The following is a 27,618-nucleotide window of genomic DNA, read 5'->3' as shown; positions in this document are numbered from 1 at the left end:
TATAGCAGTTTGTGCCCATTACAACTGAAATCAGAAACACAAACACACGCACATACACCACTATAACTTGTGCACTACATTAAGACGTTCGCGTTTAATTTGTGGCTATATGGCGTATGCGTAATATGTGACGTCTACGCAACGTGGTGCTAAGCTTAGCTCTTACAGCATTGAATGCCGAATTGTAATATATGCAAATCGCTGCAGTTGATATATCATTGGATTAGCTGCGCCAAAGCTGCATGTTTTCAATGACATTCAGCTGAGACAAAGAGCGCATAAAGTGCATTTAAAATGGCATTATCAAAAGCACACTCACACTCACACTCACACCCACACACACACACACACACATACACAGACACACAATCGGTTAACGTGCTTGGCGCTTTTATGCAAATTTTTTTGCCACTTCCACCTTGTGCATTTTATGCGATTGAGTTCGTTCTGGCGCTCAATTGGCCAACAATTCGATTTTATTTGATTAAAGTTTTGTGTTTCCATTTTTTGCTATGGCTAAAATCCTTTTGTTTGCTGTGAACGGCCAAAGTCAATTAGGCCGGCAAACATTTGTTTATATGCACAGACTCACATATTTATATAGACAGGAGTAAGGATGCCAGTGTAAATATGTGTTTCTGTGTATAAAATGCCACGGGCAACGCTTTGGGCTTAATTAACATTAAATTTGTATGTTGCCGGGGCCATTCACGAAATAAAAAGTGTTAAGACAAAGGCAAATTGCCACTAAATTAGCACTTAAGGAATTTTGCTGAGCTGGCTAACGGTAAGTCCTCATTGCTATGCTAGCTGCTCGTGTCCTGCTTGTCCTGCCAGACTGTCTGCCAGCCATTTGCTCAACGGCTACACCGGTAGTCAATTAAAGTCCAACTGATGTTTAACAATTTAATTACAAAAGTTAACAAGTTTAAGTTGAACTGCCAGGAGCAGACAGCTCGCCGCTCGCTGCTCTCAGCTGTAAGCTCTGTGTCGACACAGTTCAATTGGCCGAAACGGAAAAGTGTTGGACCAAATATGCCAAAGGCAGTTTTAAATTTATAAAATTTAGCCAGCAAATTTTGTCATTTATGTTCAGTGGCCATAGTAGGGGTATTCAGTCGATCAGATAAATTAATAATATCTAAAATTAATAGAGTTTTGAGACGTCGAATATGTTGAAAATTCTTTTAGCTGAGAACTAATTTCATATATTTTCTTAGAAACCCACATTGAAAAGTTAATATTAAACATAATATTTGATAATAATAATCGAACATCGAACCCAATTTGAATCAGTATGTTGCCGTAAACAATGTTGTACAGCGGTAAAGAATTTGAAAAAAACTGACGATGTGGCAACATCATTTTGGGTCTGAGTAAGAAAAAGTAGTATAGACAAACTTTTGCGTTTTATAAACATGAATTCATAAAATAAATATTGGTAACTTTTTAAGTAAGAAATATTTTTAATTTTACTCCATCTCAGGAATACCCCTAATCTTTAAGTAGCTTCAACATTTGGGCATTTGTTTTCAATTGCGGCGGATTTATAAAATGCATTTGCTTTAAAAGCATTCAGTGGTTCAACTAGATTGTTGACTCTCCAAATATGCAGTTTGCTTAATGAAATGCTATATCGTAATACTATAATCTATTATATGCATTTAAATGAAATGCTGTAAATTGTTATTTGGCTTATTTATTTGAAACGTGTATCTTCTATTCATAGCCTCTTATCGTTGAGGCACACCTTGCTTAATTTTGGCTGGTTATTATAGTTAATTTGCGTCTTGCTCGAGCACAAAGCGAGCATTTTCTCAGCGCCTTTAAAATGTTGCCTCTAATTATTGTGCATTTTGCATTTAGTTAAGGTTTTAACTTGGCTTGTTGTGCTTTCCTTTGGCTTCATATTTACGTGGCAGCTGCAGCTGCATTTGCGCCACTTTTAATGAGTTTTTGTTGCGAAGAAAATGGCTCCGAAATGTTTGCTGCTGTTGTCTGCCGGCTGTTTGCCAAAGTTTACACGCTCGACCAGCGGCCACTGGCAAACTGACTGACTGACTGACGGACTAAATGCTCGACTGACTGACTGACTGCTTGACGTGCACTTGAGGCGCTCCAAAAACTAATCAGCGTCGGTAAAGTGCGACGACGAGCGCCTTGCCAGTTTCTGCGCTGATTGTGTTGCCTCAAACTGTTTCTTTTTCGCTTGCCCTAACGGAAGGGTATGCAAACTATGTCGGACATTAAGTTGCAGGCAGCTCGAGTAAATAAGACTTAAGTAATAAATCTTTTTTAATTTGTGGCTTAGTGTAAATACTATTAGGTTAGTCACACAGGCAGCCAGCTTGCTAGCTTAGCTAACTATTTTTTTGCTCAAAGGAACTAAATACACATAATTTTTCAAAAGAGCTCAATTGACTTAGGTAGTCTTGAGACACAGAAATATGCTAGCTTTTACTTTGTTAAAAAAGTCCGCCAAGCTAGCAAAAATATTGCTGTATTAAAAAACGCTGTCTTTGAATCCTCACCAAACTCCTTCATCAAACTGTTCAAATTTTATCAGAAATGTAAAAATATTTTTAAATTTAGTTATTGATTCAACTGTATTTTTATAGAGTATTTTATTTTTTCGTTGTTTCTAGCGTAACATTTCTTATCTACTTTTTTGTCTTGCTAAATAATTAAGACTGTTGCAGGCCAGTTGAGCGTGTTTAATGAGCATGGCCTGAGCCGAAGGATCGTTTGTTTTTCGCCAAAACTTTTTGAGGCCAAAATGGTGAACAGTTTTGGTCAGCTTTTGGGGCTCGTTACTTATCTTGCTCATTTCCTTTCAGTGCACTTTTGTATTGCATTAACATGGTCATTATCCGGTGTTATCCTTTTGCCACTTGCAGAACTGCCCGGTTTTTTATTATAAATTATGGGGAGGGCTGGGCGTCTCTATTGGCGCTCTCAAGTGTCTTCCTTCCGCTGCGCTCAATTGCATAGTTATTAGGTATTGTTTAAGTTGCCCGTTGCTGGTGTTCAGCGTATCTGTTGTCTGCTGTTGCTTTTTCACACCTCTGCACTCGAATTCACTCGACTAATGTGTTAAAAGTTCCGTGCATGCTTCGCTGCCTTTCTGCAGGCAAGTGTATATCCTGGCAAATCCTTGCTGCCCGCCGCCTGCCGTTCTGCGTCTTTCCGCATTTAATTTTCATTATAGGCACTTGACTGCACAAAATTATGCCGTCCGGTTGGGGTAGGTGGAAAATGTACAAATAAATGTAGCTTATTAGTAAGACTTTTGCTTTGTCGATTTTTAAATTACCTAAACAAGTTTTCAGCTTATTTCCCACTGTGTGCTCCATAAAATTAAACAATTCATTAAACTTTCAACGCATTTTCATTTAATTGTTTCATTTATATGCCGGCATTTGTCTAGAAAGTTTGTGTGCTGTGAACTGTGAGCATTAAAGGTATTTAAAATAACGACTTTCTATGCAATTTTCATGATTTATAGTCAGGTAATGTATATAAGTAGAACAGAGAAAAATATATTGATTGGTAGTGAAATGATAGTATGGACCCTTCTCACTTCTTCTTTTTATACCCTGAACCCATTAAAAATGGGTATAAGGGTATATTGTATTTGTGCAAAATCCAAATGTATGTAACAGGCAGAAGGAAGCATCTCCGACCCCATAAAGTATATATATTCTTGATCAGCATCAATAGCCGAGTCGATCTAGCCATGTCCGTCTATCTGTCTGTCCGGCCGTCCGTCCGTCCGTCCGTATGTACGAACGGAAGGATCTCAGAACCTATAAGAGCTAGAGACTTGAATTTTTAGATGTAGGTGCTCCTAGTTCCCGCGCAGATCAAGTTTGTTTCCGATAATCGATAACTTACTCCGTTTCCAAGCATTCGATAAAAATCGATATCGAAATCCTGTTTTTTTTTGTCAATTTTGGTAAATAATAAGAGCTAGAGTCACCAAACTTTACATATAGCTTTTAAAATAGAATATATATATACATTTGATGTTGGAAGAAGAGGGTTCAGGGTATCCCCTAGTCGGGAGCTCCCGACGAGAACCTCTTGTTCTATCTTATTTTTATGCTTATTCTTACTTATTCTAATTAGTTTTTGACTTTTTATTCCTTAAATACAAAAAGAATTTTTATACGATTCTTATGAGTGTCAAAAGTACTTTGATTGTTTTTTAAGTAAGATCTTTGCGTTTCCTTGCCGTTTTTACTACATACATAAAGTGACTTACCTCTTTAATGGCTTAATGGGAAGTGTGCTTCGTTGATTCGTCTCTGAAAACAGGGTATCTAGTGGTTGAGCACACTTGTTTTTATTCGTTCAAACTTCGTTCTACCCTTTTCTTACTTTTTGTTTTCGTTAAAGTAATTACATCAAAAGGCGTTCGAGTACAAAAACAACAAAACCACCAACCCAGTGGCGCAAGGATCCCACAGCGCGTAAAAGTTCCGAACTGCAGTTGAACTGTGAGTTAAATCCTTTCAATTCAATGACATTTGGCTTGCACTTTAGCACCGAGCGCCACCAAATTGGAAATGCGCGTATTGTGATATAGTTAACACGGGTGCACGGGCACGCCATGAGTCAAGTTCAATTAAACAAGTGACTAACAGAAGCGCGGCTTAGTTTAACATGGCAGGGAGCCATGGGGCCAAAAACCAAAATCCCATTTAAGCTGCGCCAGCTAGCGCTTCTTTCTGCAACGCTTCTCGCTCGTTCCGTTTAGTTTGTAGTTTGTAGCTTGTAGTTTTTTGTTTGTTTTCTATGCTGGTGCTAAATGTCAGCGATGCAATTAAATTGGGAATAGGCAACGACGATGACGATGAGGACAACGAGCAGAGGGCAGCAGGATAACGAAGAGGATGCAGCTCGAGGGCTGGACGGCTGGGTGGTTGAGGGCTGTCTGGTGCTTGGCGCGTTATAAAATTATGAAGCAAGATTGGATTTAAAAACAGCTCCAGAGCTGGAGAGAAATGAGGCTAGCGCCATTAGCGTCGCTTCTGACGTCGTTTACTGCGTCCTGTGGCTGCAGCAGATGATGGATACAAAAAAAAATACTAAAAACGATGTAGAAGAAAATTGTAATTAAACTGCGTTTGTTGTCATTGCATTTATAAATAATAATAATAATAATAAATATTGCATAATAAGGCAGACGGCAGGCGCTGGCAAAAGAAAAGCGCCGGTACAAAGGAATTGAATGAAAAGCCAGCCAGTGCTCAGGCTCTGGGGTCCTGGCCAAAGGCAGCCCAGTTGTATATATTTAACTACTAAAAACTTTAGCTGCAACTTCCTAAAAAGGACGTGCGAAAAACAGCGCGCAATGAAATGAAAATTGTAAGAAAAATGGCGTTCATATTCGGAGCCTTCCGCTCTGCATTTCCCCAACAAAAAGGTCCTGTGCGTGCTGAAAGGTTTTCTTTTGTGTATTTATTTTTCTTTTTTTTTTTTTTTTTGGTCTTGAAGCAAAATCACTTTAATTAAAGTGAAATGCAAACATTTCAATTAACAGCCGGAGCTAAGCTGATTTCAATCTGACTAAAAGGGATAACTTCCGGCAGACATTTTGCCTTTTGGCTAACGCCTCAAGGGTCGCTGCCTGGTGCGTGCCTGCCAAGTTCAAATGTTGGCCAAGGCGCAATTAAAGGGGCATTGCCATTTGCTGATGTTGTCGATGCTAACTTGGCTTTGCAGCCCAAGCGATTGACATTAATTTTGCATTAGCCAGCTAAGCCAAACCCTCGCCAAGTTTCGTATACGCCATGTTAGCCGCAAATTTAATTATGCGCGTTTGTCCATAAAAAAAGCAAAGAAAACAAATAAAAAAGAATACAAAAAAAAAAACAAGTGGCTTTTGTTAAAGCGCCAAGTGTTTTGACCCCTGTTGATTTTATATTCCAATTAACTAAATTACTAAAGCCAGCTGCTCGGCTCTTTTTGACTATATAAATCACGTCGCCCTTTGGGTCTACAGTTTGGGCCATCGATGAGGCAAACATCACACATCAATACATGTAGGCAAGCCCCTGAAGAGCTTCTCCCCCAACTAATCGTTGCTTTGTGTGTGTGGGTGTGTATGTGTGTGCGGCCTCTTATACAAATTCTGTCTGGCTTTAATTGATTTCATCGAAACACTCTAAGCGCATTATTAGACAAACCGCAGCGTCAGCTTCAATAATGATTAGTGCTTTGTTGTGTGTGTGTGTGTGTGTGCTGTTCGTTGTTATTTCACTTCAATTTGTATTACATGACCTGGCATTGTTATCGGTTTTATGCCGCTCTTTAATGGGCCTTATCGATAATGTCTGCTGTTTGTTGGACGCCCTATTGTAATCGTCTTGTAATCTTAACGACCCAAGCCAAATGAGCCAAATGAGATATGCAGACACAATACATACACTATGCTACAAGTATGAAAAGGCACAACGAAAAAAGAACATCTTGATTTGAAATTATGGTACCGGTAGATTTTAGTACACTGTACAATAATGTGGCCATAAAGATTATTATAAATATGCCCAATTTCTGAAGAATTCTATAAATAATCTAAAGTAAGTAAATAGAGCTCTAAATTGATTAACTATAGCACAACAGATTACAGCACTTGATAAATACGACTGAAGATTGGCGATAGACGCTTCCATATAAATTGTTTTAATGTGGCCAAGGGGCATGTGCCAAGTGAGTAACATTAAATGTTAACTTCAAAAATATTACTTTATTACAGGCGCAGCTCGATTTAATTTAGTTAGCTTCACAAGCATGTGTAATTTTAGTTTAAGTTAGTTCGGGGCAATGCGAGATTGATATATTTTTTACTTAAAACATCCCGTACTTAAGCAAAGGTTATACAAATGGCGCCTAAGCAAGAAGAATCTTTGAGAGCCGCTGAAATAAGTTTCATTTAAGCATTTAATAATTACGTTATCTTATTCAAAATATATTGCCTACTTCCAGTTAATTTCATTGCATTGGCTTTAGTTTTGATTAGTTTTATTTTGTTCAAACATTAAGCAAGTCTTAATGCTTGTGTGTTACATACTTGTACGCCTGTTCATAATATTGTGGCATTTAAGAGTTGCTAATTAGTTTAAGTAAAGTGTCAAATTTAGTGCGCTTACATTTCGCTAGGCAAGTTGTGTGCGCTTAACCTGAGCCCAAGTGCACTTCAGCAATGGCAACTGCAACTGCAACAAGAACTATACAACAATACAACATTTGTTTTCAATTGCAGACGACAGACGGCAGGGCGTGGCTGGCAAAGCTGGGGTAATAAACTGGGACAACAACTTTAAAAGTAGCGGCAACAATGCAAAATGCGATGTCAGCAACAGCAGCAACAGCAGTAACAGCAACAGCAGCAACAGCACTGAAACCAAGTCAACAACAGCTTAAAACATAATACGCTAAAGGCTTGCAGTAAAGAGGGGAGAAAAGAGATTTAGGAACAAAACAAAGCAGCAGTCGGAATGATGAGAAAACGTTGTTGTAATTAGTAAACGGATGGCTGACAAGCAACAGCACAGAATGAATCAAAAGCTGAGGCGGAAACGGAAATGCAGGCCCAATAAAACTGACAGCCAACAACAGAAGCAGCAGCAACAAGAAGAAGTCAACTAAATGTTTCTTAGCAGGCGGCAACAACAATTGCAAATGCCAAACAGCCAACTGCGATCATGTGTGACGTTGAGCAGGCGTTTAAGAGCAATCAAAGCGACGACAACGATGATGAGCAGGACGAACAGCACGCGAAGCAGGATCAGGAGCAGCAGGTCAGCAATGAGGCGTGCGTGAAGTCCCCTGTGCTGGCCAATCGGCAGGCCTCTAAACGCTGCTTGGGTCAGCTCCTAAAGCTGCTGCTGTCCACGCCGGGCTTGGTGCTGTTGGTCACAGGCTACTCGGTGCTCGGTGCTTTAATCTTTCCACTGCTGGAGGCACCACAGGATCTAAGCAAATCGGCGGCCATAGCCAAGAGTCGTGAGGATTGCCTGCGTGAACTGTGGATCATAACGGGTGAGTGAGCCAACTAATTTGTGTATTTGCCGCATTCGCATAAATTCAACGTAAATTATTTGCCGCATTGCCCATAATTTAAAACCGAAACGTTGTGTTTTTACGCCTGAATTGAGCTGTGCAAATGCTAGTTACAAGTGCTTTAAAGATCTGTGCTAATGGCAATTAATGCTAAACAAATATCAATATTTTAATTGGCATTAGATCTCACTCAGCACAGGAAAGCACCAAATTGAATAATCACAAAATATTTGCATAGCCAAATATTTGGCCAGCCAAAAGAAAACAATTTCACAAATTTTACGCCGACCCTTGCATATTTTTGGCATGGGTGCGTGTGCTCTCCAACTAAAGTAAGTTATTCTCTGTGATTTATTTTAAATTAATTACTTTGTCACCTACCATGCAGCTGCCGCTGTCAGTCAATTTACACGGCAATCTTTATTAAAGTGAAAAAGCATTTAGTTTTATCTTCTATTTTTACGAATGCGAAAGCTTCGCATTGCAACACCTCTGCACGGTGGGGCAAATTGTGAGTTCTAGATGCATATTGGAATGAGCTGAAGGTATTTAATTCACACATTTATGTTAAAATACAAAATGGTAAATGGGTGTTCGGCTACCGAAATTATTGTGTTCATAACAGCTGTTAACCTAACATATGCTAAAGATAACTCAGAATTTCTGAAGAAGAAGCATAATTTATAATTTGAATATTGAACTTTTGGGTCCCAAACTGCGATGCTATGTAGAAGAATGTCTGACTTATTCACAGACTGTTAACTTAACAAACGTTAAACAGAAATCTCAAATTTAGCAAAAAAAATCTTTAAATAGTTGAGAGCAATTAGTCTTGAAATTATTTGTGCCTGCTATGTCATATACATAAGTATTAACATAACAGAGAGCTGCTATGATAACATATGTTAAATAATGCCTTGAACATGACAATAAATAACTTCTCATTAAATATTTATATTACAGAATCTTTTAACTAATTTTCCATTGACTCAGTTTCCACTATTTTTTGGAATGTCAATGTTGTTCCGGTTATTTAATTATGCCGGAAAAAGTGTCTTATTTGCATACAGTGCATATTTCCCCTCCCTCTCTCTTCCTCTCAACGCCCAAGCGTATGCGGTGGCGTGTGCTTGTGTTGATTTAATGAAAATTTCACATCATAAATAAACTAATTAATTTAACGCGCACTTCTCCATTTTTCGAGTTGCGCACCTGGCGTATGATTAATACACAAGACTATGCATTTAATGATGCTGGGCATCTCGTTGCTTGGGTAAAGTTTGCAATTAGCTAGTCAATTCATTTGAAAAATTCCTGAAAACCCTTTGTTGAATCTGGAAGCTGTCGTAAGCCCTAAGCACTGTAAGATATATTTAATTAATAATTGTAATGATGAGCTTAAGTTAGTTCCCAAAAGGTATTAGATGCTCATTATGTAATCGGATAGCTTAATATGTATATAAATATTCATGTAAGCGCCGAGAAAAGCGCTTTCCACACCGATTACTTTGTCAGAACTAAAATGAATTTCATGCTTGCCGACATTTTAGGCATGGCTTCACTTCTATTATAAACTAATATATTAATTTGATTAATTTAAATGAAAATAATTTTTAAAAACATATGGATTTTTTATTTATATTTTTCGAAATTCTTAGAAAATTTTAAAACAAGTTTTAACTCGCTTTGTAAAATTAAAAATCTACTTCAAGTCTTATTTCAAGTCTTCATCAACTATGCTTAATATTTTTAATGCCATTCTCAACAGATTCACAACTCACCCGATTTTCCTGCATCCGTTTTCCGTTTTTCGCATATCTTAAAGTATTTATTAATTAACATTTTAGTTTTTTCTTAAAAAGTAACAGTTTTATTATACCCTGAACCCATTAAAAAAGGGTAAAAGGGTATATTGTATTTGTGCAAAATCCAAATGTATGTAACAGGCAGAAGGAAGCATCTCCGACCCCATAAAGTATAAATATTCTTGATCAGCATCAATAGCCGAGTCGATCTAGCCATGTCCGTCTGTCTGTCTGTCCGTCCGTCCGTCCGTCCGTCCGTCCGTCCGTCCGTCCGTCCGTCCGTATGTATGAACGCAAGGATCTCAGAACCTATAAGAGCTAGAGACTTGAAATTTTAGATGTAGGTGCTCCTAGTTCCCGCGCAGATCGAGTTTATTTTCGATATTCGATAACTTACTCCGTTTCCAAGCATTCGATAAAAATCTATATCGATATCCTGTTTTTGAGCAATTTTGGTAAATAATAAGAGCTAGAGTCACCAAACTTGACATATAGCTTCTAAAATAGAATATATATATATATGCATTTGATGTTGGAAGAAGAGGGTTCAGGGTATCCCTTAGTCGGGAGCTCCCGACTAGAACCTCTTACTTGTTTTTTTTTTAAATCCTTTTCATATAAAATATTTCAATTAAACCTAAATGAGTCGGAATATTTGGCAGGCACTCAAATTAGCTTGCTAGCTATTTTGTAGAAGTTACGCGAATTTAAATAATGTTTAAGGCTAACAAATTCCTGTGGCTTCCGTTCTGAAACGTGAAGGAAGGCTGGGTAACAAGTTTTATATTACACAAATAGTCACGTAAAGCGCTTCCCGAGTTTGTGCGAGTAAGAAACCAAATGCTGAGAGCACTTTCGCATTCATTTGCTATTAAAATGAGTATAGAGTGAATGGATGTACCTATAGTATACGAATACAACGACTCAAACACGAAGCACATTTGCTTTGGTATTTACATCTGCCAAGGATCCAATACAACGGCCCAGAGTATTGAGTGTTTCATTTCAGCTGAAATGGATGCAGTGGCGATGGCAATGGCGGGCGTTGGCGTGGGCTTGGGCTTGGTAAATTGCGCCCCCGGGGGCATGGATGTGGTGGGCATAGCCAAGGCCGAATGGCGTCAAGTGGGCGTTGGCATGTGGCGTTGTTGCTGTTGTTGTTAACAAGCTGTGGCAGCTACCTCAGCAATTCGCTGTAGAGGCAAAATCAAATGCGAGCAGCGCCTCAAGACATTTTCTCCAGCAAGCCAAGTAAAATCAATGTGGATTGTGTCAGGTAGGGGCGGTGGGGGTCGAGGCGGTGGCTTTGTGCTGCTTAGCGACGAGTGCGACACTTGGCAAAGGAGCACAAAGGTTATCATTGCACTTTAAACAAAATTGCATAATTACAATGGTTCCTTCCTTCTTCCTTTCTTTTTTATTTTAAGTTCAACTGGCAATTGGCCAGGCTTTACTGCATCTTGACCCTAACTAAATGATGTTGGCCTAATTGTTGGGTTTAATTGCAGAGAAACTCAACGTGCTGTATGAGCGCAATTGGACAATGCTGGTGCACGAGCAGCTGCGTCGCTTCGAGGGCTCCATTGTGGCCGCCACGCGTCCTGGTGGCGGTGCGGTCGCAGTAGCTGGACCAGGTGCCAGTGCCAGCGCTGTGGGGCATTTCGGCTACGATGCTGGCGACACGCAGAGCTGGACGTTTAGCGAGGCTTTGCTCTACTCGGTGACTGTGATAACGACAATTGGTAAGTAGAAGCATCTTCATTTGTAGTCGCTGCTTGTTATGAGACACTGTTTCTAATATTTACAATGTACTGCGGGGCATTTAAATTTATAACATTGGCCTGTAATAACTGCAAATATTTACATTGCTCTGGGCCCAACGTCAGCAGCAGCATCAATGGCAACAGCTGAAGACAAGCCAGCATGCATATTATGTATACGCCCGATGGGCTTTGCCAAAATATTTGCATATGGTTAAAGCCTGTTGTCTGTAGTCTCTGTGCAAACTGTGCTATATATTATGAAGTGCTGCTCGGTTGAATAGTTAGAGTGTGCTTGGGCGGGGGTATAAATACTCCAACAAATTAAGAGCTGCTTAAGTGTTATTGTTTAACTAAGTGAACCGAATACAGAACTTGGCTAAGGGAGAGAGACAGAAGGAAAGGATTAGTTTCCCTAAGAAAATGGCCAAAAAATAATAGAAAATTATAATTTTAGTGAAAGGTTTTGTGGATTAGACTTTAATTACCAAAAAAAGAAAGACTACAAAATTGAAAAAATCATATCTTAAGGTTTTTCCAACTTAACATAATAAATAAGCAGAAATTGCTAACGAGCTTTTTAAATGTGCCGTTTGCTTGTGCCTTTGCCTCATAAGTAATATTATAACTTTTATATAAAACCTTATATTAACTCAAGTCCTTTGTCTTATGGCATAGGCCACGGCAGCTTGACGCCACGCACGGCGGCTGGGAAACTGGCAACAATATTCTATGCACTCATCGGTGTCCCATTGATGCTGATGTGTTTGTCCAGCCTGGGAGCCCTGCTCGCCGAGGCGCTGCAGTGCACCTATATGCGGCTCTGCTGCCAGCTGCAACGCAGCCACACATCTGCCAGCGGAGAAAAGAAGTCGACGATTGGCCTGACAACGACGGCGACGGGCACTGTGACAAAGCGACGTCATCCAGCTGGCAAAGGGGTAAGTCAAACAGGGCGTATGATTGATATTATTCAGCTGCTAATGCAACAGCTGGCCACTGCTGCGCAGTTACATGCTCAAGTTACATTTACTGCAACTTAATAGTGTTGACTTTTTTATGGATTTAATTCGATTGCCAGGGCTGTCAAAGTTCTCACACAGCTGCAATAACTGAGCGTGTAAAATGTGTTTGCTGTTCTGGAAGTCTTGGCCAAAGTATTTGCTGTACATTTTGCCCCCAGTCGAATCGCACCACCAAGCAAAACTTTTGGCATTGTTGCATAGCCTGCTCATGGCCACAGTTTCGGCCACTAACCAACACTGGCCACTGTTGGAAAGTGACTCTGGCGCTGGCGCTGTGTCTATTGTTGGCCAAAAACTTTCACTGGCTGCTCGCATTTCTGGGTTTCAGCAGTTTTTTTTTGGTTGCTGTGTTTCTACGTGAAATATTAAAGTTATTCTTTTATTTTTCTGTTAATAGTTTATTTTTTAACGATTTTCACAGCCAGTTGTTAAAATGTGGGGGAGTTACTTTCAGTTGAACTATGCGAACTGTTTCGTTTCTCTTTTATGTTCTTTGTTTAAAAAGTTGCGAAGATTATGTTAAAAATGTTCGACTGGACTTTATTTACTTGATGAAAATCTGGAAACTATTCGTTGAATTTTATTTCTGCTCAAAAAGCAGCCTTTTAATATTATGAAAATTATTTTTGGCTGAGTCCGGCTATATTGCTGTTAAAAGCAACTTGCCTTTATCTGAATAATTGGCTTATTGTGTTTCCAATATCTGGCTGCCTGATAAAAAAGGATTTTCCGGAACAAAAGGAAAAAATGTAACACAAGCCACCTTTGTTCCGCAGCACTTGGACCCTGGCTTGAGGCTTGCAATGCCAGCAAATTTCGCTTTGATTTAGTTTTGTTATTTTGCTTTCTAAGAAAGCCTTCCAGTTTTGCACTTCGCAGTTGTTTCGTATTTCGATAGGGCAAACGGATTTTTAATTAAGACAACAGAAACCTTTTAAGTTTTGAAACCCATTTCAGCTTGTTAGGCTATTTTATGTTTTTTTTTTTAACAGTAAACTGAAAGTTTGTAATTGATTTGAGCAAAAAACGCAAAAAGAACTTTTTGGGATCGTGCCACAGATTGCTAACTGTCCAGATTGCTGCCGCTCCCCTTTTTCTGTATGTGTGTGTGTGTGTGTGTGCTGTTGTGTCCTGGCAAATCAGGCTACGTTGCTTTTTTATTTGCTGTGATAACACAGAAGAAAAAAAGTTGGCTGTCGCGTTCGCTCCGCACGCCATATACATATATAATTTGTGGACTCGGCTAAGCTCAGGGCCAGGCCTTTTGGCCCGCTGTTTGCATGTTTTGTGCATTCGTGCACAAGTTTTGTACGTCATTTGTTTACCATATACGAGCCTCACTGACATTTGTATTAAAGCCCGAGCTATGAATTCCGTTTTATTTGAGTGTACTTCTTCTACTTATGATATACGCTGTGCCCTAAAATTAAAGGCAAGCGGCAGCGCTTACAGCGGAAGTTTATCAATTTTGTTAGAACATTGTTTGTGTCTTCTTATTTATAAACTTTTTACTGTGCCTAGAGTTGCTTTTTGAAAACACGAAGCAAACTTGTTGCAGATACATATCACTTGTATCATATGTAAATATCTTTTAGTCGAAATGTAAGACGTCGACTACAAGTGCCATCACATGGTGACATTATATATAGATGTTTGACTTTCCAAACGATGTGCCGTAGCCCTTCTTAGTATATACTTATTATATTTATTTATTTATATTAAATACATTTATTTTCCCAGCTTTGCCTTAGCTTTATTTGTATGACAAAAAAAGAAGTTAAAAAACGGCAGAATCACTGTAGCTTATTTTAATATTTTTAATGAAATTTAATTTCGAAAATAGTATTTATTCAGGTCAGGATTTCTTCAGTACGGATACTCTTCCTCTTTAGCAAAAAGGTCGAGCAACTCTTCCTCTCTCACTCAATGAGCCGCCCTCTAACAAAAATAATATTTTGTATGATTTATTATATGTTATTATTATTTTTATTATTATTATTCTTTGAAATACAATTACTATTATACATTTTATTGAAATAAAAGCAGTTATAAAAATCAAACTGAAACTTTGGGTATTTCCTAGTCCATCAATTAAATGCAACTGCCTTAAAATTTTCAGTTCTTGTGGACATTTGAAAAGTTGATTTATCATCAGGCAATACGTATGCGTTTTTTGTTATGTCACTCATTTCTCCACGTTTGTTTATTTATGGTTGCAAAAATTTCTGTATAATTGGCAATTTCAGCAAAACGAAAAAATAAAAATGAAATTTACAAGGAAAATAACGACAATATATCTGACCGCATAAGAGGGCGAATAACTGAATTACGGTTTTACGTGATTGAGCAGCAGTTTGGAAATTTAGCTTTCGTTTGGAAATTCATTAACATAAACATTAATATTTACTTTTGCACAAATTTGCTTAATGGAGCTCTGCGAAAAAGCGCACTATTATTGCCCAACAGGACGCTGATTTTAATGAATGGGAACTTTGGTCGGCTGTCAGCGCTGCAAAGTTGAAATTCATGTCAGGCTGACAATTTAAGCGTGGTCCCAACTTTGAAGCCAGTTGCAATTTGACTTGGGTCGCTGAAGGCCATATAAAGTGCCCGAGTTAAGTAAATTAAATGAGTTTGCGTCCACTTTAAAAATGCTCTAGCGAAAAGTTGGCCAAAATGGCTGGGCAAATTACGCTGGCCAGGCTAAAAGCGGGCAATAACTTCTCATTTGCCGTTGCACAATGCGAAATGTAATTGATTTTTTTATGGCCCGCTATGGAAAAGTGCGGCTAACTGTTTGTTTGTGTTACGTTGAAAAGGGGGAGCATATTGGGGGAATTTCAGAAGTTATATATGTATATGTAATGCAATAACAAAAGAAAAACTGAGAGGTTGCAACAAAATAAATTTAAAAGAATAAAAGGGTAATGAAAAACTTAACATTTTGGTAGAGGCAAGTGATTTTAATTATGTGACAAAAAGTCAAAAACCTTTTAGCTTTAAGCCTTTAAATTAAACATTACAATATAAAGCTTTGGCTTTAAAGCTCGTCAAAGTGATGCCGCCGAACAGCTTCAAAGCTCTAAAATTGCACAGTAGGAAATTATTTGTGAAAACCTGTGCTGATTAAAGCTTACATTAATTTATGGAAAGGATTTAATTAAAGTCGTTTAGGGAACTTTTTAAAGCTTAGTTAATCACATTGTCAAAACAACTATTTTAACGTACCTTAAATTAGGTTTAGCATTAAATCAGCTTTAAAGTTAATTTAAGTTTTGGCTGAATGAAAACATATTTAAAGCTCATTAAAGCCAATTAGCCCAACAATTATTTGAGTGAACCTTAATTTTATTTAGAAAATCAATGCATTTTACACTCCCTTTAACACCTTTAACCCTTAGCGAATTTCCAACAGTGTAATTTTTCTTCCCTTTTAGTGCTGTGTACCGCATTGTTGGCACGTGGCAAAAACTCACTCGTTATGCACTTTACAGCTCTAACATCTTACTTTTGTTAGGTTGGGGCGTGGGGTGGGGCTTGAGTGTGCTTGAAAATTGTTCAACAAGTTTTTTGCATTTGCCGCCTAGATGTGTTGCTTGGCTGAATCGAATTGGTAAAATCAAAAGGAACTGAAATCCTTTTTGCATTTAACGACTCATTAGGGCTTAATTCAATCTGAGCAAATCACAGCTGCTGCTGCTGAGGCTGATGCTGATGCTGTTACAGACATGGCCCTTTCCTCTTTCGCCAAACCCAAAGCCCTTGCCTTGGGACTGGCAATTGATAAGCCCTGCGGCTCACATTGGGGCATATGCGTTCATCGGTTGAATTATTATCAGCATGTTGACCGTTGGCATTTCGCCCTTTGCCCTGGTCGTTATCCTTTGGCTTTTCTGTTGCCTTTTGCAATTATCATGACGCACAGTGTGAATGGTTTTTTGGGCCAGCCGCAAAGTCACAGTGGCATATCATTTGAGTTATGTATGTGTGTGTGCGTGTGCGTGTGCGTGTGCGTGTGTGTGTGTTTGTGTGCGATTGTGAGTGTGTGTGGTTGCCCCAGCGTCTCATCATGATACCACAGAACCGCAACTAACACGATAGCAACATGACAACGCTTCGCTTGGCAACACGCAACGTGGTGCTTGAACCACAACAAGGATTAGAACAAGGACATCAATTTAGACGCACCGTACGAGTTGCCAGCTTGCCGAATGTGTAAATTGCAATTTTATTGACATTTTATGGCAACGCTCAACGATTGTCAAATCTAACCAAAGAAAGGTGCAAATGCCAAGTGCTGTACAACTTGTTAAAGTTAATTGTGTTGCGGTCTTAAAGGATGTTTGAATGCCTTTGCCAAATTGGAAATTAGCTGAGCGAAGTTGTGGGCATTACATGAGCAAAAGATAATATAAAGGTTTTTTTTTTTTTTATTTAAATTTAAAGTTGACGTTAGACCATTAAAAAGATGTTAAGGCGTAGACAATGTTATGAAGAAACCTGTCAAAAAGAGTTATTTTTTCATAAATGTTGGCAGCTCCAACTACAACTTTCCTATTATGTGCTTGTCAAACCAATTGTCAAACTTAATTTCATTGTAACACGCAAAGCTGCCAATCAAAATGTATTGTTAAATATTTACAAGCTTATGCTTTTACATTGATGTCACCTTCTAGGACACAGCTTAGATAGTTGGCGCTGAAAAGTGTTGAACAGCGATTTGCATTAAGATATGCATTTTACAATTAATCAAACGGCATTGTCGACTTATCGATGTAAAAATGCTATTATACGCACAGCTTTTATTCTGAGAAGGAAATAAAAGAAAACGAAATGCTAATTTAAGCGAAGCCCCAGTATTATACAAGTTACTTATTCAATATGCATAAATAAATAAAGCTTTCATATTTGTGCGACCCGGCTCAGCGATAAATCTTATAATTAACTGAAGTAATATTACTTTAGTTGAATATTACAGCTGTGCGGCATTTATAAAAGTATCCGGTTTAATTGCAGGCCAACTGTAAGGGCTGTAAGTACGATGGGGCCAACAGCGAAACGAGCCTGAACGAGCGCTATGAATATGGCCAGAGGACAGCAACAGGAACGACAACAATGAAACGCAAGTTGTCGCTGGAACAAGGCGAAGGTGGGTAACAAAAGACATGCTCTTTTGTGCAGGGTGTGGATAGACGGGGGTGGAAGTAGTTATAAATTGAATTGTCAGCATAACAATTGGCAAATCGTTAATCAAGTTTCGCATATCCCTTTTCGGCTGCACTCTCCATTGTCCTGCGGTCAGCAGATGCCAGTCAATTGTTGCGCAATGCAATGCCAAGCAAGTTGAATCAGCAGCAACAGCAGCAGCAGCAGTTTTACCAGCAACAGCAGCCGCAGCAGCAGCAGCAGCCAGATGTCATGCTAATGACAACAACAACGGCTGGCAACGCGTTGCTGAAATATGCCCCGTTGCCACAACAACAGCAACAACAACAGCTGCAGCAGCAACAGCAGCATCAGCTTTACATAAACGCATCAGCAACACACGCAACACAGCAGCATCAGCAGCAATTATCGACAGCAACTTTGCCGCGACAACAGCAACAACAGCCAACGAATTTTGTCGCCGTGCCGAGCAGCATGCTGCGTTTCAGTGCCGCACCGAATATGCCCCTTGCTGCCGCTAGCCCACCAAATTGCTATGCCCCGGCCACGGCGACAATTTACTTTCCATTCGCTTCTGCAACGGGCAGCCCAAGCCACTGTCCGCAGCCATTGGTCAAGTATCACACGATACACTTGCAATCCGCTGCCAAGCAACATCATCGACTGCTGAGCACACTGGACACACCGCCGGCAGCAACTGCCACGGGACACGGCGTCGACCTGGCGACAACAACCAGCACACTGGAAGCCATCACATTGCCGCCGCCACCTGCCTATCAGACAGCCAATATGCATCGTGAGTATCAGAAATGTTGAGAGAGAAACCAAAACTTATCCAAATGCAATTAAGATTTGTTGGAGCTGTTTAAAAGCTGGCTAATTTCCGTGATAAGCAGCGCAGCAGCAGTTGCAACAGCTCTTCTAACAGTATCTTAACAGTATACCAGAAAGGGGAACTCTAAGCCTTATTAAAAAATTTAATGAAAATGAATTGATTCCATCTGTTTTACTTTTTGTTTCACGGCAAATATTTATTAACTTAATCAAATTAAAAAAGAAATATGTTTTAATTATTTTAAAGCTTTATTTTGTTTCGTCAAAGAAATTCTATATTTTTCTTAGCCAAAAAAAAATCGATTTGTATAAATATTTTTGTTAACTGCTTTTCAAAGTATATGATTTTTGATAGGTAAATAAAAGTTTTTCTAGAGATCTTTCTTGTTTCAAATAATAATTATTCCAAACAAGACCGTAATTTCTTTTCGATAACTTTTATTTATAAACATGGTAGGTCTCTATAAATTTGAATAACATTTTAAAGACTTTCTAATTTGACCAACTTTTATACATGAATTATTATTATGTTTTTATAATTAACACATTATCCATACCTCCCAAAAAAAAGTGTTTTTTTTTTTGGTAAAATTTTGATACACAAAAATAATATCCGAATTCGCCGGAAATTTATGAATATTAATTTCAATTGCATACAAAACAGCTGCACAATATTTGCTGGAATAAAATTAAATTTAACTGAACCTTTATATAGATGCGCATCTATTAATAATACATCAGCTCAGCATATACAATGGTAGACCACAAAGCTGGGTGTCAGACCTCAGGCGAGGGCAGGCCACAAATGATACCGATATTCATCAATCATACGCAGCGTTGTCTCTGTGAGTGTCTGCTCATTTGGGCGTACAATTATGTAACAATTTGCTGGCATTGCTGTCAGCAGTATTATCATGACAATCATCATTATTGAGAGCAACTACATAATGAGCAGAGATGAGAGAGCAGCATGTTAAAATGACAGAGTTAAGCTGGCATACTAAGCGACTTTGGCCTGTACTTTTATAGAGGGGACGGCGCATTAAAAGTTTTCAACTGCTGCCGCATGCCGCCGTCGTCGTCGTCGTTGTCGTTGTCGTAGCAAGGACATGACAAGGACAACAAGGACAACATGCACTCTCGAGCCAAGGCGAGACATGTGCGACAGTTTTTATTGACGACAATGATGACTTGGCACTTGCCGCTTGCCACTTGGCACTTGCCACATGCCGCATGCCAGTTCAACACAAGACGTCAGCGGCCTGTGCACAGGCAGACAATCACCCCCGCACGCCCCCTATCCTCCTTATTGCTGCGTGTCAGCTGCATGCAAAACTCATTAAACTTACTTTACTTTACGCTGAGAGCACGTGACAGATTTACACAAGCGGCGAGTCCTCGCCGTGTCCTGCCTTCCATTATGATTGCTGGCTACAAATTGCAGTCAATTCGTATATGTCAATAGCTGCATCGATTCCAATTTCAATATTCACCCTAATTATTTCAGCTGTTTTCATGTAGCACAAAGGACTCGAACATTCAAAGGGTGGTCGTTGTCCTGCCGGCAAGCTCTCTCTCGGCCTGAACACTCAGTTCCTGTAACCCAGTGGTTGACCACGCCATTAGCGCTCCAGAAAAAGTTGCAGCAAACTGTCGGCCACATTGCACCCAGCCATGTACAAAATGCATTCAACACTCTAATGAATGTTTGTGTGAGTGTGTGTATGTGCATGTCTGTGTGCGTGTGTGTGTTGTGTGTGCCATCCAAGTTTAAGTAAATATTTTCAAATTGGCCATGTCCTGTGCTGGCCACAGCCCAGCGCGTTCCACGCAAGCTCTGTCAGCAGCTGCGCCGGGTCTAAGTGAAAGATGCCATTACAGTTGCTTCCTTTCGGCTTTTTACTTCCTTTTTGCAATGGTCAGTTGATATGAGATATGAAAAATTTATGTTTCGGAACTGCAAATTGCGCAACTAAAGTTGGGCAAAGTGGACCATTTATCCATACAGATATGAAATGACTTTTGGTCCACTAAATAAGTTAAAATCAACATATTGAATTCCCAATGATGAGAGCTGCAAATGTAATAGACATATCTAGCTTCCGATTGAATGCAATGGAAATGTAAACAACTTCGATCAATTTTCAAAGAGTAATTTCGATCAGATTTGTATTTGTATTTGTAACATTTCCCTTAAAATATTTATCAACATAAAACCTCGTAACTCTTTTCGCAAATAACTTTTTTCTGGCGATCAGAACTACAGTATTTCTGTGAATATAACGTAAATGCAAAAGCTGACAACCCATTTTTAATCATGTAAGCAAATAACAATAAAATTCAGTAGACTTCATATTGTAGCAGTTGATATAACATTCTAATAAGTGTATTTACACTTTTGCACATATCAGCAGCAACAGAATTTACTCGTTTTTTTTTTCTTTTGTTGGTTATGATAATACCTGGCAACCCCAAATACAGTGCTGGCCAGCTATTACATTACCCCATGCAAGGCGTTGCCAAACTTTTGCTGGCGAATTTAAAACCAAGCACCACATATTGTGTTGCGCCGCTGTACGCTAAACTTTTGCAAACGCAGAAACAAATTATTTCACTAACTAAGTGCAGCATGTTTATATATAAATGTATTTTTACAGTCATGCCTATGTGGGGCCAACAAATTCAGTTGCCGGAAGTTGCGTCGCCAGCAAAACTTTCTGTTTTCTTCATTTTTATATTATTTTTTTTTTTCGGTCTCTACTCTACAGTTCGTTGACTGCTTTGTTATTGGGTTTTGTAGTAGGAAAAGTGCACATTTAAATTTATTTAAAAAGTATTATTAAATCAACACGTTGCCAACTCTTGTGGTATGTGTTTTTTTTCGCCCTGCTGCAGCTGTGCGTCGGGCCAAATTTGTGACGCAGCCGCTGGCGCCAGAAATCAATACGCTGCTGACCGTGGGCGCAACGGCAACGGGTTCGAGTGATTTATCCTGCAGGCATGATTTATTGCCGCATGCATTATCTGCAGCAGCAGCAGCAGGAGCAGCAGCGACAACAACAGCGGCAGCAGCAACAGGCACTGCAACAGGAACAGGGATGCCTGCATTGTTAACCTACACGGCAGCAACAAGCAGTCCGCAACTGTCAGCCGGCATTAAGGCAACAGCAACAACAGCAGTAACAATGGCCGATAACAGTTTTATAGCCGCAGGTGTATGTGGCGCTGGCGTCGGTGCAACAACAGCAGCAACAATAACATCACCAGCAGCAGCAGTTACAACAACAACTGCAGCAGCCACGTTGTCGGCGCTGCTGAGCTCAAGTGGCAATGTGGATATCATGGAGGACGAGGACGAGCAGGAGCGTGAACGTTCCAGGTATGTGTCTGTGTGTTTTTGTGTCTACGTATGTGCGTATGAACTTCAAGCAGCGAGCTGGCTTTGAAAATGTGGGCTTGTTGCGTGTTGTTGGTCTTGTTCAACTGCGCCGCTTCAGTTGGTCAGTTGATGTTAGCGGTAGACCCTAATGGGCTCAGTCGTGGAAACATTTCCCACATTGTTATGCACTCGGCCAGGCAACCACAATGGAACGCACATTATGTACGAGTTAGGGTTAGCAATTTGTTGGGCGGATTATAAGGAAAATGTTCCATAATTGCTAAACTATATTTTTAAAATAATTCAATTACCCCCAAGACGCTTGAAAATTACCTAAATTATTGCCTTATAAATTTGTAAGATCAAAATTTTAGATATTTTTTGAAAATTGCTTCACATTTTTAAGGGTATGCGTATTAATTTTTTACTTATTTAATTATAAGCAATACCCAGAAGGTACTCTTGCTACTTAAATTTAATTTTTATGAAAATTTCCCTTTAGTAGTGCAAGATATAAAAAGTCTGGAAGCTTACACAAAAAAGTTTCTGGCATTGCCAAAACTGTCCAAAATGCAATAAAATCCAAAAATGCATGTTGTTCCTTTTTGAAAAATAATTAAAATTATTTTACATATCCCAATTAGCAAAGATTTTCTATTGCACAAAGACATAAGCTTGCTAAACATAAAATTCAAATTTCAAATGTTAAACGTAATTAAATAAAAGAAAAACTTTGCGCGTCTCTCTAATCTTAATTGGCTGTAGCACAGATTTAACAATTTATGTAATGCACACAAAGTCAAAGGCATTTAAAAGTTGCTTTTGATTCCACATACTTCAAGCTGAGTTTTACTATTTTGATGTTTGCTCTTTGTGCTATTGCTGATGCAAGGAATTTTAATCCAGTGCCGAGGCATAATTCCACAGTTGCATGAGATAACAAACTGTTAATTTCATTGCATAAACAAACTTTCTGCTCTACATTGGCAACACTTTAAATCAACACTTCAGAATATTTGCTTGCATATTGCTGCTGCGGCCACTTGGTTGCCGGCTCGCTGCCAGCCCCGCATCCAGCCAAACATTTGCGGGCACGTCTGTGGCAAGTGGCACGCTGTCTGAATTTGCCACTTTCAGTCGGCAGCAGCCGTCGGAGATAATTTTTTTGGGTTTTCATACATTTTGCGCATTTTATTTAATAAAATCCAGCAGCGGGTAATTAATTTTGACAGTGAACCTGTGCACGCGCTGCTTGCGCCCTCTGGCGGTGGGCAGCGCGCACAGCGAAGCTTCTTCAATTTCAGCAGCACTATCCTGGAGTGTGTGTGTGTGTGTGCGCGTAATTAATTGTAAGCCGAGCTGCAAACTGAATCAGGTCAATTAATTTCATGCGAATTGTGCGGCCACAGCGCTAGCTCCTGTTCCTCTTCTGTCATGATTTCTTCTTGGCGCTTGCTTTAATTTACAGAAAATTTGAGCTGCTTTAAGCCTAACCCACTTCTCGACTTGGCCGACGTGCGTCCTAAATCAAAACAGTTGACTGCCAACCAAAGGCCTTGGCTGGAGCAGGCTCTTTGCACCCAGCCTCTGCTCTGGCTCTCAAGTGTGCTGTTGCTTGTAGTTTGCCAAGCTGCCGGCCAATCGCACGTTAAGTGCGAGCCGAAGTGGCTGACATCCTGGCTGCCTGCATGCTGGTCATTGGCGCAGGCAAGTTCAATAAACGCACCGCAAATTGATTTGACCAAGCACACTTGTGAGCCACTGTCGAGTGCAACTCAAGTGTACTCTTCCACTGGCCCGCAGCAATATGCATTAGCATGAGCGTCGTAGCTTTTATCATGCTCAAATAGGCCTATATTTCTTATAAGTGGTTACCCCACGATTTGAAGCATCATTTTGTATTTATCTTTTAATGAGTTTTCTTTTAAGGTTCATCTAGTCGGAAATGTGACTGCACAGCAGACATTCCCGGAGTAGGCGAAAATAAGATATTTAATCTGAGCTGCTTTTGCAACACTTTCGAAATGGTTTACTGGCTAAGAAAATATTGACAATCAAGAAAATCTATGCTTTGAATTTTAATATTAAATTCCGAAAAATTACCCTTTGTCGCCCGGACAAGCAATTACTTTTCAAATTTTATAAAAATTCCTGCTGGATTTGTACTGGACACCTTCCTCTTGTTTGGTTATGGATGTCGTTCTATTTACTTTTCACCTAAAAGGAAGTCTTAATAAACTCGCTTACTGTTTTGGCTATGATTTGATGATATGTATATATATGTAGATATGTATATATTCAAATATAACAATCTGTATCATCTTTAAGCCGAGTCCAGTCTGAATTCTAACTATTTCATGAGGCAAAATAAATAATAATTTTTCATATTGATATTCTTCATATGATAATGAATTATGATACAAACAAAGTGTTCATTTCTGCTTATGAATTGAAAATTTTATTTCCATCATGTTATAAGGGTGTCAGAATAATTTAACTTTTCTAAATACACATCGCATTATTATATCTTAAGTGCGAATACCATTCGTAGGAACTGTTCATAGTCTATGGTTATGACGCCTTTCATGTCTGTATCGTACTCCCTGAAGGCTGCTGTTAGTGTGTATAGCACAATACAACATTGTATGAAATCGTCAAACAGAATATTTCCCCGACCAAACCGATCAAATTTATGAAGTAAGATTTCAATCAGTTGATCCGTTAGCCGAAATCCAAAGGTTGTGAGTGCGTTTCTTAGCTCCAGCCTATCAATAAAGCCCGAGTCGTCGATGTCAAATGAACGGAAACAATTTTGCCAATCGGTTACGTATTTCCACAATGCTCCAAAGTCCTGAAAAGAAACTGTGCCACGACTCTCGCGATCGAACATCCCAATAATCAGCCTAACCGTTTCCGGGTTGAAGGCAGACCAAGTGCCATTCGAAAGCGCCATCTGCAGCTCATCAGCGGAAATAAAGCCGCTCTTGTCCTTGTCAACACGTTGAAATACATCCCACAAAAATTTGTCATCAGGCATGTCGCTCGGCTGGTTCATTTTAAAGATCTTGAAATATACAAATATAAAATTGTTGCCGTTACATAAAAGTTTTCTGTATACTTTCAATTCCAACAAAAGGTCGTTAAAATGAATCAGATGAAGCTCTGCTGCACTGCTTGGATAATTTAAAGGCTGTCAGCTGACTGGCAAAATGTTTGTCACATATCTAGGGTTCACTTTTGCAAATGCGGGTACACAATTTATCGAATTGTTCGAACTGATGCTTTGTGAAACTAAAGTTTCTTGGCCAACTTTGATGAGACTTATAAAATTCCAATTCAATAGATATTCACTCTTAAAACGTTGAATTTGTTTATGCGCATAAAAAGTTAAGTTTTGCAGCCAATTTGCGCCATGAAAGTTGCATTCCATATATTCAATATTAACAATTCCCCGTGTGAATGCAAACCGAAAAACAACTGGAAAAAAATACAAAAGAAAATACGCTGTATATTTATGAATTCACTTATTCTCCCGACATTAAAGCAAGTGAAAAATAATGTGCAGGTTCAATGAACACGTCATCGCCATAAAGCCAACATGATTGCTGACCAAAATAAATAATTATTGGCTTAACCCTTAAGCCCGTGGGCCATGGTCCGCACCAGCTAACAGGCACGCCCACCTGAAAGCCTGCCTATTTATAATCTAGTGTTGGTTCAATACTATTGAATCTCGCTTAAAGCTGTCGCGTAGCTAAATCACTTGGCCAGCTCGGCGTATACTCAATACAACATAGCACATACGCCACGTATGGCACGCCAACTGTTTGTATTTATGGTTTATTGATTGGCCAGTGACCGCCTGGCAGACGTGCTTGGGCATTACTTTTTTTGATGGCCTTTGGCTGTTTGTTATGTGGCTTTGGCCTGCTTATCGATATATTTAATTGATGCCGTTTTATGGCCAAACGCTGCGTAAATATTTGTTAAACGTTTCCCTCTACTTACGCCTGTCTTTTCATCACTTCTATTCCATAGCAATTGCCCGCATGGCACCCCGTCGCGTGTGCCGCTGATAGCGAGCTCCGGCTGCGGCGCATTGGGTCTGCCCCATGAGCTGCCGCTGGCTGAGAAGTCTGGCGCCGGGCAACAGGCGCGCGGTCTGTTAAATGCCACAGCTGCTAGCTTCAATCGGCATACGCTGCAGCCGCTGAATCGGAAGACACTGCTGCTGACGCGTCGCTGTCAGAAGCATGCGACAGCGCTGTACGATGCCACCGCCAACACTGAGACCTCCGACGACGAGGAGTACATGCAGCATGGCAGCGAGCAATTTGTGCTGAAGAAGCTAAAGCCCAGCCGGCCCAATGGCTCCCTTGAGTGTGTGCAGCACCAGATGGCGGATGATGAGGAAGACGATGATGATGATGATGATGACGATGAGGACGAGGAGTCACAGCGACAGGTGCCCATCAGCCTGGTGCTCTTCATACTAATGTGCTACATATGCGTGGGCACCGTTATCTTTGCGCTGTGGGAGAACTGGTCACTGGTGGATGGCGCCTACTTTTGCTTTGTCACGCTCTCCACGATTGGCTACGGAGATTTTGTGCCCGCGCGGAGCTTCAATGGACCCGAACTGCAGCTGTACGCGTGCTGTGCTTATCTGCTGCTCGGCCTCGTCCTGGTGGCCATGTCCTTTAGTATACTCGAGACACAGCTGATGTGGAAATGCAGACGGATTGCGGTCCGACTGAAGCTAACCAGCGATTGATCCCACAGCCCTATCTCTCATATTGTGTATATGTATGTGTGACCAGGACACGCTCCTATTAGACATATAGTTGTTAGTGCTAAATGTAATCGTAATATTGTAATGCATGCTTAATCAAGTGTATAATATATATGGTCTCTAAACAGACATCCACATGTACATGCAACTCGTAAGTCTGTTGTCTGCTCTACTCTTAAACAAAACAACAACAAAAATGTGTAAATAAAATAAATTTTTGCAAAATTAGTAAACATTTTCAATGCAGCAGCAACAGCTCTTAACAAGCTCCACATCATTATTATGATAATCAGTATATTTTTGTTTTTGGAAATATGATAGATGTTTGTGTACGTGTACGGCGTGCAGATATGCTGCCCGCTCCCAGGACACAACTCCCCTTTGCCGCTCTCTAAGTTTTTGCCAATGAATGTCGAGCTGTGTGGCAAGCGGCAGCCGGATGTGTGTGTGTGCAGATTGTTTGTCAGTTGCCATATAAAAGGACGTGGCTGCTAATAGTTTATGACATATTCGTGTAGCATATTTATGGGCCGTTTTTGGCGTCTCGTCGAGCCCCACGCTGCGTGCCCTGACCAATTGGCAGTGAAATATGCTGTTTAACAGACGTTGACAGCAAAATGCGTAGCAACTGACAGACTGGACACTGGGGCACTTGTGTGGATGTCGCCAGCAGCTACCAAATGCTGAATTAGAGCACTTGAAGGATGCTGGTAAACAAAGTTCGCTAGAATTGTTCCATGTAAATGTCAAATACCAAGGTAATTTTTAAAATAATCAATACATTTTTTTT

General features: G+C 39.8%; 1 protein-coding gene and 1 pseudogene across 3 annotated transcripts in view; one reads left to right on the top strand and one right to left on the bottom strand.

Annotated features, from left to right (window-relative positions):
• Positions 1 to 26,999, top strand: part of LOC115758199 (RNA polymerase II degradation factor 1) — a 56,692-nt gene extending 29,693 nt beyond the window's left edge. For 2 of the 3 annotated variants that reach the window (XM_030698744.1, XM_030698745.1), the window contains 7 exons: positions 7,268 to 8,046; positions 11,381 to 11,614; positions 12,311 to 12,573; positions 17,674 to 17,806; positions 17,963 to 18,619; positions 21,553 to 22,036; positions 26,075 to 26,999. In XM_030698744.1, the coding sequence (XP_030554604.1) occupies positions 7,710 to 8,046; positions 11,381 to 11,614; positions 12,311 to 12,573; positions 17,674 to 17,806; positions 17,963 to 18,619; positions 21,553 to 22,036; positions 26,075 to 26,810 (2,844 nt within the window). In that variant the 5' untranslated portion in view covers positions 7,268 to 7,709 and the 3' untranslated portion in view covers positions 26,811 to 26,999. Of the gene's footprint in view, positions 1 to 7,267; positions 8,047 to 11,380; positions 11,615 to 12,310; positions 12,574 to 17,673; positions 17,807 to 17,962; positions 18,620 to 18,673; positions 18,810 to 21,552; positions 22,037 to 26,074 lie in introns of those variants that run through there. The other variant, XM_030698746.1, reaches the window with a different exon arrangement.
• Positions 24,487 to 25,326, bottom strand: LOC115758201 (annotated as a pseudogene).
• Positions 27,000 to 27,618: the final 619 nt, after the last annotated feature.

This window comes from Drosophila novamexicana, unplaced genomic scaffold, assembly GCF_003285875.2.
Source record: "Drosophila novamexicana strain 15010-1031.04,08,12 unplaced genomic scaffold, DnovRS2.1 tig00000137-arrow-arrow-pilon, whole genome shotgun sequence".
In the NCBI taxonomy this organism is placed as follows: Eukaryota; Metazoa; Arthropoda; class Insecta; order Diptera; family Drosophilidae; genus Drosophila; species Drosophila novamexicana.
This window is presented reverse-complemented; position numbering and strand designations above follow the sequence as displayed.